Below are 22,756 nucleotides of genomic sequence, written 5' to 3' on the forward strand. Positions count from 1 at the left end.
AGCTGGGTACCCAGTTGGCCTGGGGCTAGGAGGGAGCTCAGTATCCATGTCTGCTGTTTGAAATTGTTCAGCCAGGCTTCTTATTGACTTTGGTGGGAATATGCTGCTACCTAAATGGCAGGTTAGGAAGGACGTCTTATGTACTGGTCATCACTTCTCAAATGCTTTTGACTCCATTTGTGAATAAAAAAACCAACCCAGGCTGACACACCTTCTTTTTGGAGCTGGCCTGACTTTACATGCTTTGCTTCTCCAAGCACAGTCCTTCATACAGCACACAAGGTCTCATCTGCTCCCTGTAGATTCCCTTTATCCAATAGGCTCTGGCAGTGTGGTGGCAGACCTTGCAGAGGAACCACTGTAGTCATCCCAGGACACGCGGGACGTCTCAGGAACTCATAACCTTCCGACTCACTTGCCAGTTCATTTTTGGAGTACACAGGAGGCCATTCAGAGATCCATTTAATGTTTAGGGAAATCACAACCCTGCTGCAGCTGTGTGTGTAGATTAGCAGCAGAGTACTCTTGGGTCATTCAGCAATCTTCCTATGTTTACCAGGGCTGAGTATCTGAATTTAACAACAAATCGTGATGTGTAACACAACAGGAAGCTGGCTGCAGACAGTGGCACGCAGATCTTTCAGTTCTTGCTTAATATTTGATGTGTATCTCGCCTTTGACAAAAATGGGGAAAAAAGGTCACTGATTCAGCTCTCACTGCACTTTGTTTCAATTAGTCTATAGTTTTAATGCCAAAAAGAGTAAGTTGTGGAAAATACCTCTCAACCAAGAATGTCAGAGGAAATCTCTGCTACCCCAGTTCACACCCTTTACTCCACATGAGCAATCCTTTCCCATCTGCAAAGCCCTGGTTGACCTCAGCAAACAACTTGTGCTGATAAAGGTTGCAGGACCAGATCCAGTCTGTAAGTCCACTGAGCTGAGATCATCTGCAGGAAGCAGTCACAGCTCTTCAGGAGCTGATGGTCAAGGTCTGGAGGGCTCTACTTCTCCCTGAGGAATTTACTACCCTAAGCTAACACTCCCTGACAGCCAGTGACTAATCCTTGCAGCAGCACCACATGCAGGGGAAGATGTGCCTATGCCACAGTTGCAGGAGCTCACAGCCCAGTGCCTTCCCTTTAACCCCAGTCCTGTCTTCAGTGCAGCCTTAGACATTACACAGGCAACTGGGATGCAGGCAAAAGCCCCACTGAGGCATGGAGCTGGGGATAAGGAGCAATATCTCTTTAGTGTGCTGCAGCAAGGCTGGCCAGAGCCCATCTGTCAGCACCTTAAGAGCTGGTAGAAAGTGTTCATGCTTTCCGTAGGTAGTTGATGGACACTTGGAATCTGACCCCGTCTTGCAACCTTACAGCTCATCCATCAGCAGCCAGTAGTTGAAAGTATTTCCTCTCAGGCTGCCCTTCATCCTTTCTGCTTTGGCATGGGAATGGCCAAAACAGAGGGAGAAGGCAGCAAACCAGGAGATAAAAAAGGGTTAAAAGTAGGGGCATAATCAAATAAGCATGGCCAGAGCCATTCATAACACTGGCATCAGGTTACTTCGGGCCATCCCTACTCCAGTTACTTATTAATTTAGATTACATTTCACAACCATGCCTGTGAATACTTTTTAGCTTATGGAGGCAGCGTGGTAGCCCACATTAATTTTGTCCTGCTCTGATCTTGGGCATTCTACAGAAGATATTAACTCTTTCACCACTGCCCTCCTTCATATTACCTTAGGAGTTACAAAGAAAGTATCCCTGTTACCCTCGGGATAGAATACAGGAATATGTGACTTGGTGCAGTGCTTAGAGCCAAACCTCAGTAGAAGGAAGACATTTTGAAAGAAAAGCTGAAGTAACCCCACAGGGCTGGAGGGGCGATGCAGAATGGGATTCTGAGACATTGCAGCAGTGCCTCCTGCAATACGAGGCTGAGCACATCGACACAGAGCAGTGCTGCAAACCCGTTTTGCTGGGAATTGCTTAAAGGGAATTTTTGAAAAGGCCAGGTCCTTGTTTCCTGATGACCTGAAAAGAGTAGAAAGAAAAACCCCATTAGGGAGCCAGGGAGAGGCCAGGGCAGGCAAGGACTGGGGCTGTGCACCCACATGCACATTGAGGTCAGCTGCTGTTCTTTGGGATTCAGATGATTTAGGTTACTCTGCCAGCTGGATCCTCTCAAGGCTGATGCTAAGGAACACAAAAGCCTTTTGTCCTTCATGGGGAGACTTTTGAGTACAAGGAGTCGGGCTGTGCTGGTAGTCAGGCTCCTGCCTATTTCTGTAGCCATTTGAATGCCTTCAGTTCGGATCTGTGTGGCTGTATTGTGTAGTCCAGGAGAAAAAACCCACAGCATTAACATCAGTAGTGTCATTTGCTGCTTCCTGTGTTCCAGATATTCCTCAGTTCTGTAGGGTTTGCTTCAGATTTTGAACAAGTTTTTGCAAAAAACCCCATCAGTCTGACAGAGCGTCAGCTAATAATTGCTCCAAAGCTGCCCGTGACATCACTGGGGTTTGGAAGGGGCTCTGATACATGAAGTGTTATCAGACAGGTAATGAGGTACCAGGCACTGCTTTTAGTGGCCGTTTTCACTGCATTCCTCTCAGACACATCATGAATCAGGTGGGAATGTTTTTCTGTGCAGGTCATAACCCGCACAGCTGTTACCAGTGTGGCTTTCTGACTCAGCAGACCTGCATCCTGCAGGAAGGCTCTCTGATCTGCTCACTCCCTCAGAAGTAGCTCAGCAGATGGGAGCTTTTGGTTCCTGCTTACCCTGCAGCAGAGATGAAGGCTTTGTGTGCTGCAGCCGGCTCAGCCTCAGGCCCTGACGCCCCAGGGATGGGCACCACTTACAGACCTGCCCAGGGCAGGCCACGAAGGTCTGTATTCATGCACAGGTTAAAGAAAAGGTTCCCACCCTCAGTGGCAGGTTCTGAGTTTGCAGGGCTGGGCGCTCTCCTGTGTGGTTATCAGGATATATTGTTAATGAATGCCTGTCATTTTAGGGTCATACAAGAGCAGTGTTGTGCATTGCTCTGCTGCAGGATTTCCCAGAGCACTAACAGCATTTTCTGCTTACAGGAGCTCACAGGAAAGCTGCCACGAGAATACCCCTTGGATCCTGGGGAGGAGCCACCTATTGTGAGGAGAAGAATAGGAACTGCCTTTAAATTGGATGAGCAGAAAATCCTGCCTAAAGGAGAGGTGAGGCTGTGCCCTTCCCTTCCAGACCCATGTCCCTACATTAGGTCTCTAAGATGTCCACTGTGCATCACACAAGAGCCATCAGTACCTATGGTCATTTTTGCTATAAATTACTGTAATTGGCCTTTTATTTTATATTCATCAGAATGGGGAAGGAGCAAGAGAGTTGATGGCTTGCTTTCAGACTCAGAATAAAGGTGAAACCCTCGAGGTTCACCCTGCCTTTGCTGGAGGTAACAGAAATAGCCTGGGTGACCAACTGGACCATAGCAGTCCAGGTGCTCTGATGACCAAGTGCAGTGATTTGTGTGAGCAGGGAGCACACCAGGAGCCTCCCTGAGCCATATGAGCCCTGCTTTTGCCTGTGTTATTGCAAACAGCCACTTGCTTTCCACTTCAGTAGCAATCCAAATTCAGGATTGCTAACCAGGGAGAAAAGCATCACCATTATCCATCTTAGCCCTGCCATAGCAAGATAAAAGCGTTTTGCTCCCCAGTCCTTAAACAAAAGAGCCTTCATCCCTACCTATGGGGAGCTGGAGTTACATTTTTCTAAGTTTGCCAGGGAGTGTTTGTTCCCTTCCCTTGCTCCCACAGTGTGCTGGGTCAGTGCCCTGAACCGTGGCTGTGAAAACAGGCCTGCAGCAGCTGTAAGGCGGGACCGGATTCACAGAACAGCCATTGTCTGCGGAGACGCATTTGCAAGGCACTTGTGTGTATCCCAGTCTTGAGTTTCCTTTTTATTTTCGTAGGAGGAGGGACTGAAGCTGGTGTGACTGTGTGGTTTAAGGCTCGGTTCAGCCAGGGAATTAACTGTTTGTCGTTTTGTTGGCGTTTTCCTTCTGCTGAAAAAATAAACAGCTGGAGCTCTTTAGTTTTGTCTTCAATGGAGCCTGGGAGAGGAATTCCAGCGAAGTCAAATATTCATGAACTAGCACATTTAATTAAGCTTTTCAAAGGGAGGCATGGCTTAGCTGAATTACTCCTAAAACCCCTGCAGTCTGTTGGCTGCTCAGTTATAACCTGATCTCCAGCTTCCCCAGGTCTTATTGCTGGAAGGCAGCTTTTGGGGCCAGCGGGTGAGGAATCTCCTTACTCCAGTGGCAGGGTTAGGTGGTGAGAGCAGGAAGGTAAAGCAGCTCCTCCCCATTGCAGGCACTCAGCCTTTTGGCACCAGCAATCCAAACATGCTGACTCAGTTCTTCTCTACCTCCTTTCTCATCTGTCAAACTTTAGGACTATGTTGAAAACCATAAATTTCTGTTCTCGAAGAACGATGTTGAACTGTGTTTGGCTGCCAGTTTGAGAGCATTTAGAGAGGCCAGTGATGATTTTCATGTGTTTTTCAGCAAGTGCAAACACTGGAAAATCAATTTAAAGCAAAAGATGAAATATTCCCTCAGCCACGTAAATCCAGGACTGAAATTACCAACTGTGACAAGGACCTGAAGCAAGGCACTTCCATCTGAAGCCAGATGATAACTCTCATTTCCTAAGGCTTTATTTATAGGGGCCTCACTGGAAGAAAATAGACAATTATGGCCGTGAGGAAAATTAATATGTTTTTCCTATGATATACTGAATGATTTAGAACTGAATCTGTGAAGGTCTGAAATGACAGCTCACATCAAACTCACCGTACCTTCAGCAAGACCTTTGTCAGTGCAAGACTTGCAGGGAAGGGTCCTGTTGTTTTTCTTGGTAATCACCTTTACCTGGCCTGTAATTCCTGACTGTGGGAAGGATTTTACCAGAAGATGATGAATCAGGTTTCAGGCCTTAATACTTCATGGTGTTAAGTTCACTTTTAATAAGTCTGGCACTGATAGAGCTTATAAACTCTTCAAAGCAAAAAGGGATCTGTTAAAAAGACAGGGGGTGGGTTCAGTCTTCAGTGAAGTGAGGGAAATGATAATTATAGTTTTAAGGCAATGCTGACTCATTACTGATAGCAAAGGGATTTTTTTTTTTAAGCCAGAAGCCCAGAATAAAAACTTCAGAGAATGTCTTCAGTCTGAATAAATCCCACAGCATCAGCTCATACAGCACATGCTGCTGCTAAACAAAGAGAGGATTTGAATTTGCGTAATGGGGATCTCCATGAATATGAGGCTGTCCCACCGTTCATTAAAAGCAAAAAAGATTGTCATTTTTTCCCTAATTTGCAATGTACTGTGTTCCCCTTTCTAGCAGACTTACTCCATCCAGCTGGGGAAGGGAGCCAGATCCATTTCAGATTAGCAAGTACCTTTGAAACTCACAGCTTGGAGTCCCAGTGCAGACTGGGAAGCTCAATATCAGCTTATGCATTGGCATAAATTGGCCTAAGTCCCTTGACTTTGGAGGATAACCAAAAGTTGTAGGTAGCTTCCAGGGTACACCTACTTGCATTTAAAAACTCATCTGAGACCCTGCAAGGACTAACTTTGAAGGCACTGGTTCTTTTTGGCATACAGAGAGCTTGCTGTTACACACTGCTGGCTCTGGCTCCTGGCTTGTAACGTGAGGAGACAATTTTCTGGTGCAATCAGTTGCAGCAGCCCATAATTACATCAGCTCATACTCACCTCTGGATTTTGACAGCCATATACTGGGGATGAGTTAGCCCATCTTTGCCCTTTCTACCCCAAAGTGTTTGGTGAGTGCCAAGCAAACCTGTCACGAAGTTTAAAGCTGTAGCTTGGGATCAATATGTAGCACTGATATCAAATGGGACTCAAATATGGAGATAGGAGACAGGGGGAAGGAGCAAGTGGAAGGCAGGTGTTACCCACAGATGGGTGTAAACACATGAATGTGTCAGCAGGAGAGCACAGTTGAACTTGGCCATATTGAACTGCATGAAAAGCCAAACAGCACAGCAGGCTTTAGGGCTGGAGCGCACATGTCCTCTTTGAGTGGGTCATCCCTTCCCCCAGCTGTGCTTCCAGGCACTCATGTGAGCAGGTGAAGTTGTGCTCAGGGAGGCCCTGAGATGAGGGGAGCAGCATGGTTGTGTATGCTTTGCTGATGGGGAGCCTTGATTGGAGGCCACTGGTCAGGTTCAGGAGAGCTTCCCCATAGATGGGCTGGAAGAGTTTGGTGGTAACCAGAATCCACTTGCCTTTCTCCCAGGAGGCAGAGCTGGAGCGACTGGAAAGGGAATTTGCCATTCAGTCCCAGATCACGGAGGCTGCCCGGCGCCTGGCGAGCGACCCAAACGTCAGCAAGAAGCTGAAGAAGCAGAGGAAGACATCCTATCTGAATGCACTGAAGAAGCTGCAGGAGATCGAGAATGCCATCAACGAGTATCGCATCAAATCAGGAAAGAAGCCAACCCAGAGGGCCTCTCTGATCATAGATGGTAAGTGGGACTTGGCACCCACGGCATCACGGGGGGTCTGCAGAGCACGGGGAGCAAAATTCTTGCCCTGAGGCACAGATTTCCCCTCCCTCCTGCTCCCTCTCCTGTCTGGAGGGCTCCAGGGGTGCTGTCAGAGGGGTGCTGGGGTATGTGCCATGCGTTAGGGATTTGCTGGGTCATGGCACAAGGAGCAGGGTCACACCGTGGGTGACAAACATGTCAGGAGAGCAGAATGTGGCTCCTTTGTTCACCTCTTAAATCGCTCTGTTAACGTCTCCTCTGGAGCGGTTCTGCACAAATGTAATTAATGTTAGCAGATTGGGGTGAGCTCTCTAGCTGAAAGGCATCTGTGAAATCAAAGTGGGAGCAGTGTCATTGCTGTGTTCAAATACTTTTCTTTTTCTTTTTTTTTTTTTCTTTTACAATGTAACTCTCAGGGCACTTTATGGTTTACTAGGTTGTTGATTGGTTTTTCATGAAATCCATTAACTTTCTGCTGTGGTTCTTTCTCCCTTGTGGATTTTGCCCTTTCCCTTTAACTTGCAAAGCTTTTCTCTGTGCCTTTGTGGCAGGAACTGAGATTAGAGCTGCTGTATTTGTGACCTGGGTACCAAATTGCACCGCAGTCAGGGATAACAGAGAGCCATGAGGACATGGGATGGGGGAGGCAGCTCAAACCTCTTCACACCAAGGACCTGTGAGCTTCTCATGCTGCTGCAGAGGATGCTCAGAAAGCCTTTCCCTGAGTTCCACAGAACTGGTACTTAGTGTGAGCCTTTAGTTAGCAACAGGATAATCATTTTAAGAAGGTGGATATCAAACCCAGAGTCCTTAAGGCCCGAGATTTAAATCTCATAATGGCACCATGCCATTTTGCATCCTCTGGGGATCTTAGCTCTCTGTTGTGACTCAGTCTTAATCCCCATTAATTGAAAAGGGTTAGCAGCTCCTTGAAAGGCAGCCTGCTACTGAGAGTTCTGGCTGCAGCTCTGCCCTCCCAGACTGAGATTGGGCTGAGTCAGTTGTTTATAGGAATTCTGTGAGGAGGAAGATGTGGGTGACTGCTTAAGGCTAAGACTCGGTGGACAAAGATCATGGTGCAGTTCAGCACGCAGTCACTGCGATTCTTGGGACCATCTGAGCAGCTTTATATTTTCTTCCTTTCAGAAGGAAACATTGCCAGTGAAGACAGCTCCCTCTCAGACGCCCTTGTTCTCGAGGATGGTATGTTGGCTGCTGTATGTTCTAGAGAGCAGGGAGGGAGGTGTGAAGTCCTGGTTGATACTCAAAATGGAATAACTGTTCTGTATAGTAATCCACTCACACATCCCAGTAGCAAAATCACTTGGTTTCCCCTGACTCCACCTTGTAGTCAGGCATCCGACCTGGAGCAATGAATATTGCTGTGGTTACTGAATTATCTCAAAGGACAGTCCCAGAATGCTCCCTTATTTTCCTTTAAGGTTTCAATTGCTTTAATGCATCACACACTCTTGCTGGCCGTTCTCTCCCAAAATGGGAACGTCAGCCAGTGCATTTCTGAAAGTCAGGTCTTCAGCTTGCTCCTGAACACAAGCAGGAGAAGGAGGGAAAGGAAACAGGCTCTGGAAATGTGATGGTGTCTCTCGAGGTTGTACTTCCATTGGAAGTATCACACAGCCATCACCTCTCTCCCTTCTTCTCTTCACAGAGGATTCTCAGGTCACCAGCACAATCTCCCCTCTCCAGTCCCCACACAAAGGACTCCCTCCCCGGCCGCCGTTGCACAACCGGCCTCCTCCTCCGCAGTCGCTGGAAGGGCTCCGCCAGATGCATTATCACCGCAACGACTATGACAAGTCCCCCATCAAACCCAAGATGTGGAGTGAGTCATCCTTGGATGAGCCCTATGAGAAGGTCAAGAAACGCTCCTCGCACAGCCATTCCAGGTGAGCCAGATACCTCGAAGCTCCATCACGGAGGCATTCTCTGCTCTCAGGAGGGACGGGTGTGAGCCCTTTCAAGATTTACAAATAGGTCCCTTACCAATAGGTGAGACTTTAGGTGTTTTGGCCAATATGCAGGTCATAAAGACAGGCTGCAGCCACACGATTGCTGTGTGGTATCTCAATGCTATTCTACAAAACATTTAAATGGGAAGGATGGTGGATCATCTGAGGTCTTTGAGAGTTGACCTCTGGCTGCTGTAGAAGCACAGGCTCTGGGATGCAGCTTAGAGCATGTGCTGGTTTAAGAGTTAACCAGCAGGGGAAATGAACTCAACTCAAAGGAGAGATTATAAGTCAGAATAACAATTTACTAAAATAATACAGTAAGTACAATCATACAAACAAACAATTGGTCTTAACCCACAAAACCCACATGTATAACCCAGTACCCTGGGGCATGAACAACGTGGTGTTCCTTGGGCCCCGCTTGAGTCCAAAGTAAAGGGAGAGGGGAAGAACCTGCTGGTGGGAGAGCTGTTGCAGTCTAGTCAAAAGTGGTGATTGCAGTGAGATGCTGGGGGAAGAGCTGTTGCAGTCTGGTCAAAGTGGTGATTGGAGTCCAGTATAGGGTGGTGGTCCACGTCTGTTTGAGAGCGATGAGCCGCAGTCCTTCTCTGGATCCCACAGAGTGGTTAAAAATGTTCCAAGACTCCAAGATTATATATCCTGCAGTTCAGGCAGGAATGCTCAGCACTTCCCTCAGGGCGGGGCGTTCCACAAAGGGTGTGAGGACAGGAGCATCCTCCTATCTCACAGGCCTCTTAACACCTAGTTTATAGCCTGAGGAGTCAGGTTCTATGGGCAGATGGTGTAAATGGTTCATTGATAACAGTTTCTGGGAAATGGCATGGAAGGCTATAGAATACACAGTTTTGGGTTACACCCATACCCTGATGAACTGGTCTCAGTTGTCCTAACTAGGACAGAGCAGCAGCTGACCCAACTCCCACTCACACCCACAAGATCCCAGGCACATGCCTGAGATCCGGAAAGACGCATGGGAGTCACTTCCCCAAATTCCTGACGGGAGCTGAAGTGGATGTTTCCTCTGCAGCAGTCACAAGCGGTTCCCCAGCACTGGGAGCTGTGCCGAGGCAGGAGGGAGCAGCTCTCTGCAGAACAGCCCCATCCGGAGCCTTCCCCACTGGAATTCCCAGTCCAGCATGCCGTCAACGCCGGATCTACGGGTACGCAGTCCGCACTATGTCCACTCCACACGGTAAGTCTTCCTGGCTCCATTCTCTTTTGCATACCTTGAAATAAATATTCCTTGCTTTATCCTTTCCCCAGGGTATCAATTAATTCCCAGTTCAGGACAGGACACAAACCAGCCCTGTTCACATAAGAGGCTCGCGTACTGTTGCCAGTAGGGAATCTCTCCTGAACTGAGATCCTGAAATCCCTTCAGATGAACACGATCCTGCCCCTCATCCCTCCCTCAAAGTGATCAAGCTTTTGTTCTGCTGAGACCTTTCATCTCAGGGGCTGTTTATAGGCTCTACAAACCCCAAGTCACTTTTAAAACACGTGTGGTGCTGCTACTGCTGAATTCTGCAGTAAATTCTTCCATGGATCCAGCTGGAGAGAACATGTTGTTTCCTATCTGATGCAAAATGTTGGGTAGTGTTAATTTTGTCTCACAGATAAAATGTTTGCATGTGTGTGATGTCATGTGGAGAGGGAGAGGCCGTATAAAGCAATCCACCTGGGGATCCAGGTGGCAGTGGATTAGCCCAGGGTTGACAGAGGAAAAAGCCGAAGTGCATAAGGGAAGTGATTTGATGTGTGTGGCCCAATTTGACTCCAATTTTTAGCAGGATTTCTACAAACTGTTCAGCTTCATTGCTCTTTTGCTTTTGTGGCAAACTCCGTGGACACTGCAGGGAGCAGAGCTGAGCCAGAGCTGTGTGCTAGTTGGTGTCCTGCCCTAAGGGGAAGTACCATCCTCATTTAGCTCAGCATAAATCAAGAGTTGTGCCAATACATCAGCCTCAGGCAGAGACAGTACAAGGCATTAAGACCCCGGGTTAAGTTTGTTACAAGTTATTGGCTGAGAGTACCTTTCAAGAGTGCAAAGTCTGTTAAGTACTGGAGCCAAGCTATGTGAGAAATGAGCCTGGCATAGGGCTTGAGAAGTGACCTTGACCAGGTAGGGGCCATTTGGGTGTCTGAAACAACCATTGCTCAGTCTGTGGCTCATTCAAGAGCTGCATGCCCTGGCCTTGACCATCTGTCATGGGGATGTGTTCCTGTTCCTTGAACGGATGGGTGAAGCTCTTCTAACAGTCGGGATGAATAGAGACCACCCAGACTCGGCCATGAATCAAGCCTTGTGAACTGTGATTTGGGGTGGTTCCCTGGAGGGCTGTCGCCCTCTGACAGTCCTACATGTGCCTGTGGCTGGGCCCCAGTAAAACCGAGCTGCTTGACAAGAGGTGATTTTTTAAACGGCATTCTAGGCTAAGTATGGGCAGTCTGTCTGTCTGTCTGTCTCCCACCAAGTGGATTGTACCTGTACAGGGTATTCGTGGGCCACTTGCAAGGAAATCTCACCACCTTTGGGGCCTGAGGTGTTGGGATTTGCAGAGGTGACACAAGGGGAACCTGGTAGCACAGGGACGGTGCTGATCCAAAGAGCTCTGCCATGCAGCTGCACCAGCAAAGCCAGGGCTTGAGGTCCCCAGGTTTCACCCCTCAGACTGACCCTTTCCTAGGGTGGCAAGCCACAGAGGAATGGAGCTGAGTAAGGGTTTATGTCCCTCATGGTGCTGCAGACTGAATGTCACACCAAGGAACTGGAGAGGAACAAGAATAGGACCTAATTACCCCAAACCCTGCAGCAGGGAAGCAGTTGCATTGCAGACAGCAGCCCTACGCAGTCCTGGAGGGATCCAGGTTTTCACTGCCTCAGATTCCTTTGCCTGTGTGTGCAGGCAGGGATGGGCAGTGCTGTGTTCTGTTGACTTACCAGCCTGTTTTTTTTTTCCTGGTACCTGCAGGTCAGTAGACATCAGCCCAACCAGACTGCACAGCTTAGCTCAGCACTTTAGGCACCGGAGCTCCAGTTTGGAGTCACAAGGAAAGCTCCTCGGCTCAGAAAATGAGACAGGGAGCCCCGATTTCTACACCCCAAGGACTCGTAGCAGTAACGGCTCTGACCCCATGGACGACTGCTCTTCCTGCACCAGCCATTCCAGCTCTGAGCACTACTACCCTGCTCAGATGAACCCCAACTACTCCACCCTGGCAGAGGATTCCCCATCGAAAGCCAGAGAACGGCAGAGGCAAAGGCACAAATCAGCAGGCAACCTGGTCTCTTCCAATTCAGGGAGCATGCCCAACCTGGCTGCGAGGAACGGGACGGGACACCACCGTGTCTACCTGCACAGCCAGAGCCAGCCCTCCTCCCAGTACAGGATCAAAGAATACCCCCTGTACATCGAGGGCAGCTCCACGCCCGTGGTGGTGCGGAGCCTGGAGAACGACCAGGAGGGGCATTACAGCGTGAAAGCACAATTCAAAACCTCCAACTCCTACACGGCGGGGGGGATGTTTAAGGAGAACTGGCACGGAGATGAAGTGGACTCGGTCAGGCTCACCCCCTCCCGCTCCCAAATCATAAGGACTCCATCTCTGGGCAGGGAGGGCCACGAGAAAGGCTCGGGTAGGACTGCGGTGTCGGACGAGCTGCGGCTCTGGTACCAGCGGTCCACGGCCTCCCACAAGGAGCACAGCCGCCTCTCGCACACGAGCTCCACCTCCTCGGACAGCAGCTCCCAGTACAGCACATCTTCACAAAGCACCTTTGTGGCGCACAGCAGGGTCACGAGAATGCCTCAGATGTGTAAAGCAACATCAGGTGAGAGTCCGGCCTGGGAGAAGGGGTGGGAGGGATGGGGGCCTCCTGCAGCCCGGATTCGTGCCAGGCATTACACCCCAGCTGGAGAGCAGTGCCAGACCACAGCATGTTATCTGGCCTTCACGTGCTGCTCGCCAAGCCTGGAGGTATAACACTGGGGGGTAAGCCTTGTCCAAGACACTCATTGAGTGGGAATGTTTTTCTGTGGAAATCATCACTTTGCAATGATAGGCTCAAAAGACAGGGAGGGACTGAAGCCTGGTTATTGCCAGATCTTTCCTCAGAGTTTGGGGTTTTGGGTGAGGGCACTAGGGGCTGAAGGTGATGAAACCATGAGGAGCATCACTCTTCGTAATCACAGGGGAACGATGAAGCAAGCAGGGGTTCAGCACAGAGTAGGAGAATGTGTGTCTTCAGTGAGAAAAAAGCATGAGAAAGGTTAACTGGGGGCATCCCAACCCCTTCACCCCCCACAAAAATGTTTGAGTGATGACATCTTTGTGCACTGCTGAGACTTGGTTTTCCCATGCAGTTCCAATAGCTCTGCTAATAATATCCTGAAAATCAGAGTGATGAAGTTTGTGCAGTATTATGCCTCTGTGTCATGTACAGACCTTTGCACTCTTCTGTGCTGTTAATATTAATGGTAAGAAAACAGTCAAATTCATTACACTTAGAAGGCCACAGTGTGCTGTGAAACAGTCCAAGGTTAAATATTTACTGGCTATCAGTCACCACTGGACAAACCAGTGTGGACAGATCAAGGACTGCTCAAAACCTGAGCCACACACCTCAGCCTTGGCTTGCCACTGGCCCTCATGGCCTCTCTGGGCCAACCAGTGTCCACCCATGCTGGCTCTTGGCTCTCAGACATCTCAGCGTGTCTCCTGGTCCATGGTGACCACCACACTGGCACCAGTGGGGCCCTGTACTCTCAGCCAGCTCCAGAGCTGGTTGGACACAGGCTCCTCATGGGCCACTGACAGCTTCCTGAGAAGAGGCTGATTTATGTGTGGTGCCAATGCTCACAGGAGGACCAGGTGTGGCCCAAGACATAACTGAGCAGCTGCTGGAACCATCCTATGTCTCCCTATGAAAATCTGTCTTCTTCCCTTTGGTTAATGGGCAAGGAATGCAGCAACAGAAAATGCTTGAACACTGGAAAGCTTTGCCTTGGTGGGCTTTGGAAACCTTACCAGTTCAGGAAAATGTGGGATTGGGGTGAAAGAATGTGAAAATCACTGTTAGTCAGTCCATTCCCCCACCCATCTGGGTCTTTAAACCTAAATGTGATATCTGGGCAGCACAGGGGGAAGTGTGCTCAGTAATCACAGCTTGTCCTGACCAGCTGGCAGCATAGATTGGTTTTGTGGATAGAGTCCATTCTCAGTCACAGCTCTGGGAGAACACTGACCTTAGGGGCTGTCAGCTCCAAGGAGCAGATTAAAATTTGGTTTTCACTTCCAGTGTCATTTGGCAGCAACTAAAGTATTTAACAGCACAGAAGGGGATGCCAGGTAGAAATCTCCACCATTTCAGCTGATCAGCCCTAGCTGATAGTTCTACTGGACTGCACACTGTCCTTCAAAGAGGATCAGACTTCTAGGCATGTGTTAACTTCAGAGGGTCAATACTGTGTGGACTTGAGGAGGAGGAAGGAGTAGTCAGGTGGATTTACAAGCTGGATCCTCACCAGGGAAACTCCCTCAAGAACCGCTGCCTATTTTTAGTCCAGTTTGCCTATGTTTTCATTGGAGTAAGATAAGCCTTTCTGTGGTCCCACAGTGGACTGTCAGCAAAGCCAAACTTCACCTTTTACAAAAGCATAGTGAAAGGTGGCTGTAGCCTTTTGAAATCTTCAGAACTGCCTTCCTCCTTTGCACATGAAGCTGTGTACTTGTCCAGACTCTAGCCACTGCCAGCCCTGACTCCTAGGGACACAGAGCATCTCCCACCATCCCTGGAAGCAGGAGGCTGAGCCTGACAGGCTGAGCTTGTCCAGTTCAGGACCCATGGAGTCCAGGCATCAGGAAATCCAAGCTTCCATGCTGCGAGAAGTGTGGTGTCTCCCAGGCAGGCTCAGGAGAGTCAGGGTGGCTGTATTGAGCTGGAGGCCAGGCTGAAATGCAGCATTCCTGCAGAGCTGGGGCCATATCCAGCCCGTGACACGCAGCAGTGTCAGCAGTAGGCTGGTGCTCCTGTGCCATGTTCGGGCACAGTCACCCAGGAACAGGGTGAGGTCTGTCCTAGGCTGTGTTTACTCACAGCCAGACATGTTTCTGCTGGTCTGACCAGATGATTCTTCTGAACCACCCTGACCCTTGTGCCCTCTCCTCACTGGTTGTTTTTCTCCACCCTTGGTTGTTTTCCAGCTGCCTTACCTCACAGCCAGAGGAGTTCCACGCCGTCGAGTGAACTTGCAGCCACGCCGCCGGGCAGTCCCCACCACATTCTCACGTGGCAGACTGGGTGAGTGTCCGAGGGATCAGGTTAGAGAATCCACCTCAGTGCCGGTGGGAAAAACCTCCCCACACACAAGCACAGGGAGAGCACAGATATGGGGAATATTTTCCATAGCCTGCACCTGCACAGAGCATTTCCAGTCTCCCATCCATGCTCTCTTGGTGGTGGAGCTCTGGTTTGGGCTGAACGAGACGTGGCTGTGCCATCCACACCCAGCAGCACCGCTTCAAGCAGTGCTGGGTCCACAGGGAAAGAAGCCTTGCAGGTTCCTCCTGCTTGGACAGTCTCCTTCCTCCAATTGTCATATGTTGAAATAGCTGATATTTCTTTTTTAGCAGCCATCACGCTGGCTGTCTACACCAAGACCTTGTTGTAAAGGCAAGGTTCAGTGCCTGCTGTGCCTGTGTGTGCAGCAACCAGGTTTTCCTGCTCAGTTTTCCCCAACAATGGGTCTTCATGACTGTTAAGTGTGTCTTTTTTCAGCTACCTCTAACCTGAAATGCTTCACCAAAGTGTGAGTCATTACACAGAGGTAGCCATTACTCATGTAAATATAGTAATTGGGTTCTTTAGCACCTCTTTGCAAGGCAGGGAGTTCCAGGAGTAAACAAACAACCATTTGCAAGCTCCCAGGGGTATTCTCTAGCAATCGCCTGTAATTCTGTCCTGCCACATGAAATAAAGGTCATTTCCTGATCCCGACTAACTCAGCACATCCCAGATTGTGGAATGAGATTTTGGTGAGATCAGCTGGAACTGAGACTACAGTCCTCAAAATACCCTAATCCCTTGAATAGGAAAAAGGATCTAATCACCCGAGTCATGAATTGAGACTGGTAACTTTGCAAATATTTCACTGTGCAGCCACTGTGCTCTTTAATAACCTGGTCACCTATGACCAGGCTTGACCTCTGGCTTTACTCCAGCACCGCTTATGACTGCACTTTAAATTGGAGATGAGGAGAACCATAACCACAACCCCTTAGGCCTACTTGGATTTTAAATTCACATTTGACATCCAGCCGCACATGGTCTTTGCATGTGCTTTCAGCTTGAGAACAGGAAAGAGTTCCTGGTCCCATTTCACAAAAAGTCAAGGGATGGCAAAATGGCACCTACCTTTACCATACATTGAAATTTCCACAAGTAAGGGTTTGAGTCTAGACTCAGATCTTAGTCTCAGTCTCCATCCCAATCCTAATTCTTGTAAACATTTCCATGATGATCAGAAGTAAAACAGGTGAGCAGCCAGCTGAGACATCTGTTTGGATAATCCCAGCTTTTCTTATCTTTCCATTCAAGATAAATCCTGCACCCTGTCTCTCACAGCAAAATTGCATCAAGCCAAATTCCCAGCTGGTGAAAGTGAAGTTATCTGGATTTATAGTTTAGGCCCTCTACCAACAACCAGTGCAAAAAGAACTGGAGACAAATCAGCACTTATTTCATGGCTGAGCATAGCACGCATGGCATGTGTATAACTACAGAGAAGCAGGCACAGTCTGCCATTAGATGTACAGCACAGACTCCCCCACTGCAGGGTCAGCTGTGCCCACCTAGCACAACTCAGCAGATTGACAGTTATCCTCAACATGTTTTTGTGTCACTAACTATTTCTAAAGATGAGTCATCAACTTGTTTCCCCACTAGATTAATAAGCTCTTAACAATGTCTGTGTCATTTCTTTTCTTTAACATTTCCTCTCTCCTCTTTCCTCCTTTTTTTGCTCTCCTTTGCTCAGAGAAGCAACAGACAACTCACCCACTATGGATGAGTCTCAGTCTCCAACCCACCAAAGTACTGATGAATAGAGGTATAGTAAGGGAACGTTTTGTTCTTTCCCCCTTCTGCCTTAACAGTCTGTGAGCACAGTGGGAATAACCGGTGTCCCACTGTCCCACCAGAGCAGCCCTTTAATTCTGTGCCCATTTGTTTGCCAACAAGTCTTCCTTCAGCTCTTGGAAGAACAACTTGGAAGCATCTCGAAGCCGCTCTCTGTGCCTTTTCAGCAATTCTGCTGCTGTGGCACTTTCCCCTGTGAAAGGGACTTGGGGCCAGCCTGCTCTGTGCTCCTGCAGGGGCTGCACAGAGAGCAGTGGGGGGTGACAAATCTGTGGCTGGGGACAATTCAGAGCAGGGTGGGCAAAGTGCTGTGGGGACAGTCTGGGAGCAGTGTGGCAGGGAGACGAGCTGGGGTAGGTGGGAGCCTCGGAGGACCTGGCCTGAGCTCCCAGCGCCCCTTCCTCCCTCCTCCCTCCTTACTGCAGAACTGGGAAACTGAGGCTCTAAGCAGCGAGGTTTCCTGGAACAAGGAGCAACCCTGGCCCCGTTCCTGTGGGAAGACAGGAGGGGGGAACGGTGGAGGGAACAAAAAAACCCTCAGAGTATTTCTATTTTAATTAAACTGCCATCTCTGTCTGACACTCTCATTTGAATCTACAACCATTCACAGCTGACATCTGTCAAGTATTTCAAGCCCAACTTTCTAGAGATATAAACCTCCACACTCCAGCACAGTGCTGGGAAACAAAAGGCTTTTTAATATGCAAATGGTGATGCCCTTGCTCAGGTTCCCCTCAGACCAATTCCAGGGAAACCAGGTGGAAAAGAGGGCAGAGGAAGCAGGAACTGAATCAGATGAGAACAGTCCTGTGAGGTGGGGAGGGAGCAGAGGAAGGAGTGAGAATCCCAGAGTACACAAAAAGAAAACACATCTCCCACTTTTGGCCTCAAAACAATCTCTAGCTTAGAAGTCAGTTCAAATCGAAGTGTGAGGGAGAGACATCAATTCTGGCTATTGCTGTGCAGATGGAGCAGTCACTTTTCAAAAGATCCAGATTTTGACCTCAGTGCTTTCCTCTGGCAAGTAGCTCCACAGCCTAAGCCAGGAGCTGATCCTGATCAGAGCTCTTAACATAAATAGCAAAGAAAATTCTCGTGAACTGTCTCATGTGCTCAGTAAAGGCAGTAGAAGAAGCAGTAGCTTGTCAGGAGCCTCGAGTTGAGGACTAGGCTGTCTACAACAGAACACAATCCTTTCCACATCAGACCTGGCACGCTCTCATTAGTTGCTTCCTGGTTCACCCTTGGAAAGCCACATAACTCTGGGATTGCCAGGTGATGCACAAGCCTCTGCCCAGAGCAGAAGTGCTGCAGGAAAGCATCACCAACCACCCTCCTCTTCCCACATTCCCACTGGATAATACAGTACATGGCTGAGAGAGCTGCACTTAGAACTTGCTCCCTGGGGAGCATCCTACCAAAAACCTCCTTACGCCAGCTTAGTACTGGGCAGGACAGCAAGGCAGAGCCCTCAGGCAGAGCCCTCAGGCAGAGCCCTCAGGCTGGAAGCACAGCAGCTCTGCCTGTTGCCATTCCTGCATCCAAATGTCAGGCCACCCTGGCTGTGGAGAAGCTGTCAGAGCTCAGCTTTCTCTTGCCTCCTCACAACGAGCGGGTTACTGGGGCAAACGGGACCGCTGGGCAAGATCAAACTGGGTCAAAGCAGAGTCCTGCACGCTGAGCCCATCCCAAATATCAGCTTGGGAATACCTGCAGAGTGCAGTGGGGTCTGAATATCCTGCATTCCTCTCCACCCACAATACAATGTTTAATGCTCATGGCTGAACTTCTCAAGAGGTCTCACTGTCCTAACAAAGTTTCATTTCTCCTGCAGGAACTACAATGATAGCTGTTTCCTGGATTCTCCCCTCTATCCAGAATTAGCAGATGTCCAGTGGTATGGGCAGGAAAAAGCCAAGCCTGGGACTCTAGTGTGAACCCCTGACCTCAAGTTAATCACATCAATGCCATTCTGAGATCACCTCACTGCCTCTCATTTGCCTTACCCAGATGCACTGTCACCCAGCACCAGCTTCAACTCTAAGCACTTTTCTCACGATGCAATTCAAGGCGACATTTATGGAACACTGGCCCTGAGACATCCACCGCGGCAGCGACGGAGCACAGCACATCCCACGGCCAGGCAGGTGCCCGTCCCCCCCACCGCAGTGGGTGGAGAGGAGCAGACACCTGAACAGCCAGTTGGCAGTTTAAAAATTGGTTTTCCTTTGAAACAATGGAAGCCTTTCAAGGCTTACATCAAATCTTAGTGTTCCACGGCAGGTAACAGCAGTAAGAGTTCCATGACCTGTGAGCTGAAGCCAACAGAATTAGTTTTAAGGGGGTGGGGATGGGACAGAGGCTGAGAAGTGGATACCATAGTCCTGAGAGTGCATCTGTTCTGAAGAAACAGCAACATCCCATCACTGCAGCGATGTGTCAGTGTCACAATCAGATCAGCACTGCCAAAAATCACCACACCACCGCTTGCAGGACAAGTTTGCTCCCAAGTTTCAGCTACAAGAACATCCCCCTCCTTTTAACTCGGTGGCAGACGCGGCCACCTCCTGTAAAATGGCATTTCCTTCTTCGCTTGGAGCCCACCTATACGCGAGTAAAACAACCCCCTGCGCTGCAGACACACCAGAGGCCTGGGCTGGTATCACAGCATCGCTGTCTAAAAGCTACTGTTAAACTGGACAAACATGGTTTACAAAGGCATCACCTAAAGCAGAGGCAATACTGCACTCACAGCATCTCTGTGGCTGGCACAGGGTGCCCACCAACGCACAGAGAGGTTGGGGGTTGCGGCGGTTTTTTTGATAAAAGATAAAAATTGCCAAAAAAAAAAAAAAAAAAAAAAAAAGCCTTTCTGCAAACAGATACAGCCGATAAATTCAAATCGATTTCTGCACAAAGCGTCAAGGTGAAGTCAAAGGGAAAGCACATCGCAGTCGAATCGACACGGTAGAGCTGCGTCAACATATCGGTTCCACTCATCTTCCCTTTGTTAGCACCCGTGTAGCAAAGGGCTCGTCACCCGTGTGCTGCTGTGTGGGAGAACCGGTCTGTCGGGAAACAGGAAGGCTCCGCGGCGGAGCGGGGTTGGACAACCAGCAGACAGGCAAATCTTCCCACTGCGAGACCACAAGGAAGAGAAGCGACTGAGGGAGGCGTTGGACACGAGCGAGAGCTGCCTGCTGACACCAAAAGGAATCGCACGAGCGCGTCATGGAAGGAGCCGCAAGTTTACACATACTTTTGAGCAATGCTTTATACATGTCAAGCCATGGAACTTTAAAAGGCCTCAAAGACACTTTTGTAATGAACAAGTGCACAATCTAGGTGGATGTTGAAGCTGGCACGTCTAGTCTTCACTGCGGTGCTATGCTGTTTTTATTGCCACTCGATGGGGGGAGGCGCCCGGCCTTCCCCCGTTTGTGCGTGCAAACGATGATTTCCTATGGGAAAGGCATTAAAAGAAACGGCTGGAGGGGGTTACTTTGTGAAAAGCAGAAACTGAAGTTAGCTTTAGTTTAAGGAAAAAGGAAAAAAAAAACAAACGTGTGAGTGTGTATGTGTGTGTTGAGAGTGTGTGTGTGTGTGTGTGTTCCAAGAATAACAACAGCATCTACCAGACAAAGTAGGGCGAAACGTTTCAAATTAAACACAGCGACTTGGGGGGCTGCCACACCTTTTGGTATTAAAATTGCTGGAAAACTGCATTCCAGGCTTTAAAAGAGAAGGGTTCTACATAATTAGGCTTTGAAAAACAATGGGGTTTCTAAATATTAATACCTTTCTGCAACTCACACCAGAAATGTTGGCTTCAGTTCCCTGCGGTGCTGCCTCGCATGGCTGGTAAGGCAGGGGGGTGGCCTTGCAGAGATGAGACGATGACAGGCAGAAAGGCTGTTTATTTGTCCAGGGAAATCCAAGGCAGTCAGGATTGGATGAGGCAAAAGCCCAAGCTGGATGGGGCTCTGAGCAACCTGGTCTAGTGGAAGGTGTCCCTGCCCATGGCAGGGGGTTGGAACGAGATGAGCTTTAATGTCCCTTCCAACCCAAACCATTCTATGGTAAGGAGACCCTTTCATGTTCATACATGAAGCATAAATGAATTACTCCTATGAAAAAAAAAAACCAAAAAACACTGGCCAGGGGTTTTCAAAGGTGGCCACACAAACCTTGTGCTTCTGGGCCTCCTTGAGGCATCACCCTGGGAGTGTGACATCCTGTGACAGTAATTGAAGCCTTGTGTCCAATTCTGGAACAACAGCCAGGGATGAGATTGCACCCTTTATCTGCACATGCAAAATGCTGTTTTCACCATCTCTTTGTGCTCTGGGGTCTTTAACATGGGAATTATTTCAAGCTCCTAATTGGATTTTTAGCTGGATAAGAGATAGTACTGATTAATGACATTTGCTGATAAGATTTGGAAGCTAAAGTGAAAGGATTAAATAAGGACCAAATTAAGCAGCAGCAAGTAATTTAGCCCAAGGATTTTTAGGGGCTCTGAGCAACTGTCTGTTTTTTTTTTAATTTCCCTGGTAAGTGGTTTGGGTTGGTTTTTTTTTAATGTGTACCTTCTTTTAATTAAAAAGAATTCAACAACAGCGGCACTATGAGGCCTCTGGGCACTACAGGAAGAAACATTAATTCCTCCAAGACCAGCTCTGCAGTTTTGCAGCAAAGGTTAAAAGGTGGCAGCCCTGAAATTGGGGGGGGGGAGGAAAAAAAAAATGTTTAGCCTGAATTGCAAACAGGCTGGAGTGGAGAAAAAGCTTTCTAGAAACGGATTGAGTTTTGCTTTGTGTTCTGCTTTTCTGGTTTGCAATCAAGGCACACGTGAGCAGCCAGTCTGGTAGTAAAGACAGATTAAGTAAAACAGGTTTTACTGTTTAGCTCAATTCAATTAAACACAAATGTACATAAAATGTTAATCATATGAGATTAACATATTTAAGTATAACACGGAGGGGTATATACATAGCTATTATAGACAAGCACTTGACTACCAACTTAACCCCTCCTTTACTTTTTTTATTTTTCAAGGCTCCATCTGCCATAAAGCCACAACCGCGTTCTTCGTCTCCGTTGTCTGACGCTCCCTCTGTGTGGGCAGGAGCCAGTGGACAGTCCATGCACTGGGCTGTGCTGGAGGCAGGGTTTATTTTTAAATGGTATTATATGCAGTCGAGTGTTGAAAATGTTGAAACAGTCCAATTTGTTTTCACTCTGTATTAGTTTTAGTTTCAGGCATAGCCAATCCCCATTCAGGTGCTATCAGATGACCAGTTACTGCTTAGTTAACTAGATGTAAAGTTTTACATATATATTAATGTCAATAGTTTTATTACAGGTTGTGTAAAATGGACTCTCTAGTTTAAAAAAAAAAGGAAAAAAAAAAAAAGAAGAAAAAAAAAATTAGGTCTCTCCCGAAATTGAACTTTAGAGCATGGAAAATGATTTTACTGGATTCTGTTCAACTGTAATCAAGGAAAAAAAAATATGTATGTTGTAGAAAAAGTCGCAGAATTAAAAAAGATCTGCTTTTAATTTATTCTTTTTGTATTAAGAATTTGTATAGTTACCTTTACATTTTGCAAAACGGTGTTGTCAACACTTCCTTATTAAAGCATTTTCAAAATGAAACCTTGCCGTGGTCTCTTCGGGAGGGCACAGCACACGGGCAGCTCTTACCTGCTCTTAACTGCACTGCCACCACTGTGAGATGCTGGCTCCAGATGTGTACACAGCTGCCCAGGGTGTCCATGAGGCTCCTTGGCTGTCAGGGGGCCTGACTGCAGGAAACATTGGGCATCCCCCCCAGAAAATCCTGTCCTTTAGAGATCCTTTGGGATTCAGTGCTTGTGCTCAGCAGATCCGTGCTTGCTCTGCTGTGTGTTCTCCCGAGCACAGGTCGCGGGAGCTCGGGAGAAGAAACGGTGTGATGGACTTTCCACCACCACGGGAAACAGTCATGGATATAATCCTTACTTCCAACACACATAACTTGAGATTACTAAAATTAACA

The 22,756-nt window shown here is 48.3% G+C and overlaps 1 protein-coding gene across 9 annotated transcripts in view; it reads left to right on the top strand.

Annotated features, from left to right (window-relative positions):
* The window catches only part of FRMD4A (FERM domain containing 4A), a 367,626-nt gene extending 345,252 nt beyond the window's left edge, over window positions 1-22,374 (top strand). For 7 of the 9 annotated variants that reach the window (XM_027722476.2, XM_027722475.2, XM_027722477.2 and 4 more), the window contains 8 exons: window positions 3,099-3,221; window positions 6,336-6,564; window positions 7,732-7,788; window positions 8,255-8,492; window positions 9,607-9,771; window positions 11,552-12,411; window positions 14,784-14,880; window positions 18,551-22,374. In XM_027722476.2, coding sequence (XP_027578277.1) covers window positions 3,099-3,221; window positions 6,336-6,564; window positions 7,732-7,788; window positions 8,255-8,492; window positions 9,607-9,771; window positions 11,552-12,411; window positions 14,784-14,880; window positions 18,551-18,653 — 1,872 coding nt within the window. In that variant the 3' untranslated portion in view covers window positions 18,654-22,374. Of the gene's footprint in view, window positions 1-3,098; window positions 3,222-6,335; window positions 6,565-7,731; window positions 7,789-8,254; window positions 8,493-9,606; window positions 9,772-11,551; window positions 12,412-14,783; window positions 14,881-16,615; window positions 16,688-18,550 lie in introns of all 9 variants that reach the window. The other 2 variants (XM_027722474.2, XM_039386066.1) reach the window with 2 other exon arrangements.
* Window positions 22,375-22,756: the final 382 nt, after the last annotated feature.

This window comes from Pipra filicauda, unplaced genomic scaffold, assembly GCF_003945595.2.
Source record: "Pipra filicauda isolate LSUMZ 115617 unplaced genomic scaffold, ASM394559v2 scaffold119_size3216105_pilon, whole genome shotgun sequence".
NCBI lineage: Eukaryota > Metazoa > Chordata > Aves > Passeriformes > Pipridae > Pipra > Pipra filicauda.